Raw genomic sequence first — 9,498 nt, 5'->3', positions numbered from 1 at the left:
AGAGTAATTATACTGAGCGAATTGAAGATATTTTTTGTAGTTTGTGTAGTTTGGAAACCTAAAAGGAGGGTTGTGGACCAGGTCTTCTCTGCTAAGTGCAGCATTTAGTGGTGATTTGGATTGTCTGAAATATGCACTTAAGAAAGGATTTCCATGGAGGAGTAATTATACTGAGCGAATAGAAGATATTTTTTGTAGTTTGTGTAGTTTGGAAACCTAAAAGGAGGGTTGTGGACCAGCTCTACTCTGCTAAGTGCAGCATCTAGTGGTGATTTGGATTGTCTGAAATATGCACTTAAGAATGGATTTCCACGGAGGAGTAATTATACTGAGCGAATTGAAGATATTTTTTGTAGTTTGTGTAGTTTGGAAACCTAAAAGGAGGGTTGTGGACCAGGTCTACTCTGCTTAGTGCAGCATCTAGTGGTGATTTGGATTGTCTGAAATATGCACTTAAGAAAGGATTTCCATGGAGGAGTAATTATACTGAGCGAATTGAAGATATTTTTTGTAGTTTGTATAGTTTGGAAACCTAAAAGGAGGGTTGTGGACCAGGTCTACTCTGCTAAGTGCAGCATCTAGTGGTGATTTGGATTGTCTGAAATATGCACTCAAGAATGGATTTCCATGGAAGAGTAATTATACTGAGCGAATTGAAGATATTTTTTGTAGTTTGTGTAGTTTGGAAACCTAAAAGGAGGGTTGTGGACCAGGTCTACTCTGCTAAGTGCAGCATCTAGTGGTGATTTGGATTGTCTGAAATATGCACTTAAGAATGAATTTCCACGGAGGAGTAATTATACTGAGCGAATTGAAGATATTTTTTGTAGTTTGTGTAGTTTGGAAACCTAAAAGGAGGGTTGTGGACCAGGTCTACTCTGCTAAGTACATTATCTAGTGGTGATTTGGATTGTCTGAAATATGCACTTAAGAAAGGATTTCCATGGAGGAGTAATTATACTGAGCGAATTGAAGATATTTTTTGTAGTTTGTGTAGTTTGGAAACCTAAAAGGAGGGTTGTGGACCAGGTCTACTCTGCTAAGTGCAGCAACTATTGGTGATTTGGATTGTCTGAAATATGCACTTATGAAAGGATTCCCATGAAGGAGTAATTATACTGAGCGAATTGAAGATATTTTTTGTGGTTTGTGTAGTGGATGGAAAGAGGTATGTACTGCTGCCGTTGGTATTGGTAACTTGTAAGGATTGAAGTTTAGAATTTGGATACCTAAAAGAAGGGTTGTGGACCATGTCTACTCTGCTAAGTGCAGCATCTAGTGGTGATTTGGATTGTCTGAAATATGCACTTAAGAAAGGATTTCCATGGAGGAGTAATTATACTGAGCGAATTGAAGATATTTTTGTAGTTTGTGTAGTTTGGAAACCTAAAAGGAGGGTTGTGGACCAGGTCTACTCTGCTAAGTGCAGCATCTAGTGGTGATTTGGATTGTCTGAAATATGCACTTAATAATGGATTTCCATGGAAGAGTAATTATACTGAGCGAATTGAAGATATTTTTTGTAGTTTGTGTAGTTTGGAAACCTAAAAAGAGGGTTGTGGACCAGGTCTACTCTGCTTAGTGCAGCATCTAGTGGTGATTTGGATTGTCTGAAATATGCACTTAAGAAAGGATTTCCATGGAAGAGTAATTATACTGAGAGAATTGAAGATATTTTTTGTAGTTTGTATAGTTTGGAAACCTAAAAGGAGGGTTGTGGACCAGGTCTACTCTGCTAAGTGCAGCATCTAGTGGTGATTTGGATTGTCTGAAATATGCACTCAAGAATGGATTTCCATGGAAGAGTAATTATACTGAGCGAATTGAAGATATTTTTTGTAGTTTGTGTAGTTTGGAAACCTAAAAGGAGGGTTGTGGACCAGGTCTACTCTGCTAAGTGCAGCATCTAGTGGTGATTTGGATTGTCTGAAATATGCACTTAAGAATGAATTTCCACGGAAGAGTAATTATACTGAGCGAATTGAAGATATTTTTTGTAGTTTGTGTAGTTTGGAAACCTAAAAGGAGGGTTGTGGACCAGGTCTACTCTGCTAAGTACAGCATCTAGTGGTGATTTGGATTGTCTGAAATATGCACTTAAGAAAGGATTTCCATGGAGGAGTAATTATACTGAGCGAATTGAAGATATTTTTTGTAGTTTGTGTAGTTTGGAAACCTAAAAGGAGGGTTGTGGACCAGGTCTACTCTGCTAAGTGCAGCATCTAGTGGTGATTTGGATTGTCTGAAATATGCACTTAAGAATGAATTTCCACGGAAGAGTAATTATACTGAGCGAATTGAAGATATTTTTTGTAGTTTGTGTAGTTTGGAAACCTAAAAGGAGGGTTGTGGACCAGGTCTACTCTGCTAAGTACAGCATCTAGTGGTGATTTGGATTGTCTGAAATATGCACTTAAGAAAGGATTCCCATGAAGGAGTAATTATACTGAGCGAATTGAAGATATTTTTTGTGGTTTGTGTAGTGGATGGAAAGAGGTATGTACTGCTGCCGTTGGTACTGGTAACTTGTAAGGATTGAAGTTTAGAATTTGGATACCTAAAAGAAGGGTTGTGGACCATGTCTACTCTGCTAAGTGCAGCATCTAGTGGTGATTTGGATTGTCTGAAATATGCACTTAAGAATGGATTTCCATGGAGGAGTAATTATACTGAGCGAATTGAAGATATTTTTTGTAGTTTGTGTAGTTTAAAAACCTAAAAGGAGGGTTGTGGACCAGGTCTACTCTGCTAAGTGCAGCATCTAGTGGTGATTTGGATTGTCTGAAATATGCACATAATAATGGATTTCCATGGAAGAGTAATTATACTGAGCGAATTGAAGATATTTTTTGTAGTTTGTGTAGTTTGGAAACCTAAAAGGAGGGTTGTGGACCAGGTCTACTCTGCTAAGTGCAGCATCTAGTGGTGATTTGGATTGTCTGAAATATGCACTCAAGAATGGATTTCCATGGAAGAGTAATTATACTGAGCGAATTGAAGATATTTTTTGTAGTTTGTGTAGTTTGGAAACCTAAAAGGAGGGTTGTGGACCAGGTCTTCTCTGCTAAGTGCAGCATTTAGTGGTGATTTGGATTGTCTGAAATATGCACTTAAGAAAGGATTTCCATGGAGGAGTAATTATACTGAGCGAATAGAAGATATTTTTTGTAGTTTGTGTAGTTTAAAAACCTAAAAGGAGGGTTGTGGACCAGGGCTACTCTGCTAAGTGCAGCATCTAGTGGTGATTTGGATTGTCTGAAATATGCACTTAAGAATGGATTTCCATGGAAGAGTAATTATACTGAGCGAATTGAAGATATTTTTTGTAGTTTGTGTAGTTTGGAAACCTAAAAGGAGGGTTGTGGACCAGGTCTACTCTGCTAAGTGCAGCATCTAGTGGTGATTTGGATTGTCTGAAATATGCACTCAAGAATGGATTTCCATGGAAGAGTAATTATACTGAGCGAATTGAAGATATTTTTTGTAGTTTGTGTAGTTTGGAAACCTAAAAGGAGGGTTGTGGACCAGGTCTACTCTGCTAAGTGCAGCATCTAGTGGTGATTTGGATTGTCTGAAATATGCATTTAAGAATGGATTTCTATGGAGGAGTAATTATACTGAGCGAATTGAAGATATTTTTTGTAGTTTGTGTAGTTTGGAAACCTAAAAGGAGGGTTGTGGACCAGCTCTACTCTGCTAAGTGCAGCATCTAGTGGTGATTTGGATTGTCTGAAATATGCACTTAAGAATGGATTTCCACGGAGGAGTAATTATACTGAGCGAATTGAAGATATTTTTTGTAGTTTGTGTAGTTTGGAAACCTAAAAGGAGGGTTGTGGACCAGGTCTACTCTGCTTAGTGCAGCATCTAGTGGTGATTTGGATTGTCTGAAATATGCACTTAAGAAAGGATTTCCATGGAGGAGTAATTATACTGAGCGAATTGAAGATATTTTTTGTAGTTTGTATAGTTTGGAAACCTAAAAGGAGAGTTGTGGACCAGGTCTACTCTGCTAAGTGCAGCATCTAGTGGTGATTTGGATTGTCTGAAATATGCACTCAAGAATGGATTTCCATGGAAGAGTAATTATACTGAGCGAATTGAAGATATTTTTTGTAGTTTGTGTAGTTTGGAAACCTAAAAGGAGGGTTGTGGACCAGGTCTACTCTGCTAAGTGCAGCATCTAGTGGTGATTTGGATTGTCTGAAATATGCACCTAAGAAAGGATTTCCATGGAGGAGTAATTATACTGAGCGAATTGAAGATATTTTTTGTAGTTTGTATAGTTTGGAAACCTAAAAGGAGGGTTGTGGACCAGGTCTACTCTGCTAAGTGCAGCATCTAGTGGTGATTTGGATTGTCTGAAATACGCACTCAAGAATGGATTTCCATGGACGAGTAATTATACTGAGCGAATTGAAGATATTTTTTGTAGTTTGTGTAGTTTGGAAACCTAAAAGGAGGGTTGTGGACCAGGTCTACTCTGCTAAGTGCAGCATCTAGTGGTGATTTGGATTGTCTGAAATATGCACTTAAGAATGAATTTCCACGGAGGAGTAATTATACTGAGCGAATTGAAGATATTTTTTGTAGTTTGTGTAGTTTGGAAACCTAAAAGGAGGGTTGTGGACCAGGTCTACTCTGCTAAGTACATTATCTAGTGGTGATTTGGATTGTCTGAAATATGCACTTAAGAAAGGATTTCCATGGAGGAGTAATTATACTGAGCGAATTGAAGATATTTTTTGTAGTTTGTGTAGTTTGGAAACCTAAAAGGAGGGTTGTGGACCAGGTCTACTCTGCTAAGTGCAGCAACTATTGGTGATTTGGATTGTCTGAAATATGCACTTATGAAAGGATTCCCATGAAGGAGTAATTATACTGAGCGAATTGAAGATATTTTTTGTGGTTTGTGTAGTGGATGGAAAGAGGTATGTACTGCTGCCGTTGGTACTGGTAACTTGTAAGGATTGAAGTTTAGAATTTGGATACCTAAAAGAAGGGTTGTGGACCATGTCTACTCTGCTAAGTGCAGCATCTAGTGGTGATTTGGATTGTCTGAAATATGCACTTAAGAAAGGATTTCCATGGAGGAGTAATTATACTGAGCGAATTGAAGATATTTTTTGTAGTTTGTGTAGTTTGGAAACCTAAAAGGAGGGTTGTGGACCAGGTCTACTCTGCTAAGTGCAGCATCTAGTGGTGATTTGGATTGTCTGAAATATGCACTTAATAATGGATTTCCATGGAAGAGTAATTATACTGAGCGAATTGAAGATATTTTTTGTAGTTTGTGTAGTTTGGAAACCTAAAAAGAGGGTTGTGGACCAGGTCTACTCTGCTTAGTTCAGCATCTAGTGGTGATTTGGATTGTCTGAAATATGCACTTAAGAAAGGATTTCCATGGAGGAGTAATTATACTGAGCGAATTGAAGATATTTTTTGTAGTTTGTATAGTTTGGAAACCTAAAAGGAGGGTTGTGGACCAGGTCTACTCTGCTAAGTGCAGCATCTAGTGGTGATTTGGATTGTCTGAAATATGCACTCAAGAATGGATTTCCATGGAAGAGTAATTATACTGAGCGAATTGAAGATATTTTTTGTAGTTTGTGTAGTTTGGAAACCTAAAAGGAGGGTTGTGGACCAGGTCTACTCTGCTAAGTGCAGCATCTAGTGGTGATTTGGATTGTCTGAAATATGCACTTAAGAATGAATTTCCACGGAAGAGTAATTATACTGAGCGAATTGAAGATATTTTTTGTAGTTTGTGTAGTTTGGAAACCTAAAAGGAGGGTTGTGGACCAGGTCTACTCTGCTAAGTACAGCATCTAGTGGTGATTTGGATTGTCTGAAATATGCACTTAAGAAAGGATTTCCATGGAGGAGTAATTATACTGAGCGAATTGAAGATATTTTTTGTAGTTTGTGTAGTTTGGAAACCTTAAAGGAGGGTTGTGGACCAGGTCTACTCTGCTAAGTGCAGCATCTATTGGTGATTTGGATTGTCTGAAATATGCACTTATGAAAGGATTCCCATGAAGGAGTAATTATACTGAGCGAATTGAAGATATTTTTTGTGGTTTGTGTAGTGGATGGAAAGAGGTATGTACTGCTGCCGTTGGTACTGGTAACTTGTAAGGATTGAAGTTTAGAATTTGGATACCTAAAAGAAGGGTTGTGGACCATGTCTACTCTGCTAAGTGCAGCATCTAGTGGTGATTTGGATTGTCTGAAATATGCAATAAAGAATGGATTTCCATGGAGGAGTAATTATACTGAGCGAATTGAAGATATTTTTTGTAGTTTGTGTAGTTTAAAAACCTAAAAGGAGGGTTGTGGACCAGGTCTACTCTGCTAAGTGCAGCATCTAGTGGTGATTTGGATTGTCTGAAATATGCACATAATAATGGATTTCCATGGAAGAGTAATTATACTGAGCGAATTGAAGATATTTTTTGTAGTTTGTGTAGTTTGGAAACCTAAAAGGAGGGTTGTGGACCAGGTCTACTCTGCTAAGTGCAGCATCTAGTGGTGATTTGGATTGTCTGAAATATGCACTCAAGAATGGATTTCCATGGAAGAGTAATTATACTGAGCGAATTGAAGATATTTTTTGTAGTTTGTGTAGTTTGGAAACCTAAAAGGAGGGTTGTGGACCAGGTCTACTCTGCTAAGTGCAGCATCTAGTGGTGATTTGGATTGTCTGAAATATGCACTTAAGAAAGGATTTCCATGGAGGAGTAATTATACTGAGCGAATTGAAGATATTTTTTGTAGTTTGTGTAGTTTGGAAACCTAAAAGGAGGGTTGTGGACCAGGTCTACTCTGCTAAGTGCAGCATCTAGTGGTGATTTGGATTGTCTGAAATATGCACTTATGAAAGGATTCCCATGAAGGAGTAATTATACTGAGCGAATTGAAGATATTTTTTGTGGTTTGTGTAGTGGATGGAAAGAGGTATGTACTGCTGCCGTTGGTACTGGTAACTTGTAAGGATTGAAGTTTAGAATTTGGATACCTAAAAGAAGGGTTGTGGACCAGGTCTACTCTGCTAAGTGCAGCATCTAGTGGTGATTTGGATTGTCTGAAATATGCACTTAAGAAAGGATTTCCATGGAGGAGTAATTATACTGAGCGAATTGAAGATATTTTTTGTAGTTTGTGTAGTTTGGAAACCTAAGAGGAGGGTTGTGGACCAGGTCTACTCTGCTAAGTGCAGCATCTAGTGGTGATTTGGATTGTCTGAAATATGCACTTAAGAATGGATTTCCACGGAGGAGTAATTATACTTAGCGAATTGAAGATATTTTTTGTAGTTTGTGTAGTTTAGAAACCTAAAAGGAGAGTTGTGGACCAGGTCTACTCTGCTAAGTGCAGCATCTAGTGGTGATTTGGATTTTCTGAAATATGCACTTAAGAATGGATTTCCATGGAAGAGTAATTATACTGAGCGAATTGAAGATATTTTTTGTAGTTTGTATAGTTTGGAAACCTAAAAGGAGGGTTGTGGACCAGGTCTACTCTGCTTAGTGCAGCATCTAGTGGTGATTTGGATTGTCTGAAATATGCACTTAAGAAAGGATTTCCATGGAGGAGTAATTATACTGAGCGAATTGAAGATATTTTTTGTAGTTTGTATAGTTTGGAAACCTAAAAGGAGGGTTGTGGACCAGGTCTACTCTGCTAAGTGCAGCATCTAGTGGTGATTTGGATTGTCTGAAATATGCACTCAAGAATGGATTTCCATGGAAGAGTAATTATACTGAGCGAATTGAAGATATTTTTTGTAGTTTGTGTAGTTTGGAAACCTAAAAGGAGGGTTGTGGACCAGGTCTACTCTGCTAAGTGCAGCATCTAGTGGTGATTTGGATTGTCTGAAATATGCACTTAAGAAAGGATTTCCATGGAGGAGTAATTATACTGAGCGAATTGAAGATATTTTTTGTAGTTTGTGTAGTTTGGAAACCTTAAAGGAGGGTTGTGGACCAGGTCTACTCTGCTAAGTGCAGCATCTATTGGTGATTTGGATTGTCTGAAATATGCACTTATGAAAGGATTCCCATGAAGGAGTAATTATACTGAGCGAATTGAAGATATTTTTTGTGGTTTGTGTAGTGGATGGAAAGAGGTATGTACTGCTGCCGTTGGTACTGGTAACTTGTAAGGATTGAAGTTTAGAATTTGGATACCTAAAAGAAGGGTTGTGGACCATGTCTACTCTGCTAAGTGCAGCATCTAGTGGTGATTTGGATTGTCTGAAATATGCAATAAAGAATGGATTTCCATGGAGGAGTAATTATACTGAGCGAATTGAAGATATTTTTTGTAGTTTGTGTAGTTTAAAAACCTAAAAGGAGGGTTGTGGACCAGGTCTACTCTGCTAAGTGCAGCATCTAGTGGTGATTTGGATTGTCTGAAATATGCACATAATAATGGATTTCCATGGAAGAGTAATTATACTGAGCGAATTGAAGATATTTTTTGTAGTTTGTGTAGTTTGGAAACCTAAAAGGAGGGTTGTGGACCAGGTCTACTCTGCTAAGTGCAGCATCTAGTGGTGATTTGGATTGTCTGAAATATGCACTCAAGAATGGATTTCCATGGAAGAGTAATTATACTGAGCGAATTGAAGATATTTTTTGTAGTTTGTGTAGTTTGGAAACCTAAAAGGAGGGTTGTGGACCAGGTCTACTCTGCTAAGTGCAGCATCTAGTGGTGATTTGGATTGTCTGAAATATGCACTTAAGAAAGGATTTCCATGGAGGAGTAATTATACTGAGCGAATTGAAGATATTTTTTGTAGTTTGTGTAGTTTGGAAACCTAAAAGGAGGGTTGTGGACCAGGTCTACTCTGCTAAGTGCAGCATCTAGTGGTGATTTGGATTGTCTGAAATATGCACTTATGAAAGGATTCCCATGAAGGAGTAATTATACTGAGCGAATTGAAGATATTTTTTGTGGTTTGTGTAGTGGATGGAAAGAGGTATGTACTGCTGCCGTTGGTACTGGTAACTTGTAAGGATTGAAGTTTAGAATTTGGATACCTAAAAGAAGGGTTGTGGACCAGGTCTACTCTGCTAAGTGCAGCATCTAGTGGTGATTTGGATTGTCTGAAATATGCACTTAAGAAAGGATTTCCATGGAGGAGTAATTATACTGAGCGAATTGAAGATATTTTTTGTAGTTTGTGTAGTTTGGAAACCTAAGAGGAGGGTTGTGGACCAGGTCTACTCTGCTAAGTGCAGCATCTAGTGGTGATTTGGATTGTCTGAAATATGCACTTAAGAATGGATTTCCACGGAGGAGTAATTATACTTAGCGAATTGAAGATATTTTTTGTAGTTTGTGTAGTTTAGAAACCTAAAAGGAGAGTTGTGGACCAGGTCTACTCTGCTAAGTGCAGCATCTAGTGGTGATTTGGATTTTCTGAAATATGCACTTAAGAATGGATTTCCATGGAAGAGTAATTATACTGAGCGAATTGAAGATATTTTTTGT

General features: G+C 38.1%; 2 protein-coding genes across 2 annotated transcripts; both read left to right on the top strand.

Annotated features, from left to right (window-relative positions):
• Positions 1-4,325: 4,325 nt before the first annotated feature.
• Positions 4,326-6,414, top strand: LOC126847650 (uncharacterized; the record flags this gene model as incomplete). The annotated part of the gene is made up of 4 exons (XM_050588034.1): positions 4,326-4,398; positions 4,919-4,931; positions 6,090-6,102; positions 6,364-6,414. Coding segments are annotated over 4 exons (150 nt in total), but the record flags the coding sequence as incomplete, so codon positions are not given.
• Positions 6,415-6,524: 110 nt separating this feature from the next.
• On the top strand, positions 6,525-8,598 carry LOC126847649 (uncharacterized; the record flags this gene model as incomplete). Its single annotated transcript, XM_050588033.1, has 2 exons — positions 6,525-6,572; positions 8,551-8,598. Coding segments are annotated over 2 exons (96 nt in total), but the record flags the coding sequence as incomplete, so codon positions are not given.
• Between the last annotated feature and the right edge of the window lie 900 nt (positions 8,599-9,498).

Source organism: Adelges cooleyi, unplaced genomic scaffold (genome assembly GCF_023614345.1).
Source record: "Adelges cooleyi isolate 19-005CV unplaced genomic scaffold, UGA_ACOO_1.1 ACOO_flye_CR_arks_rails_tigmint_CR_PRNA_115, whole genome shotgun sequence".
NCBI classification, from domain to species: domain Eukaryota; kingdom Metazoa; phylum Arthropoda; class Insecta; order Hemiptera; family Adelgidae; genus Adelges; species Adelges cooleyi.
Note: the sequence above shows the minus strand (reverse complement) of the source record. Positions and strands in the feature narration are given on the sequence as shown.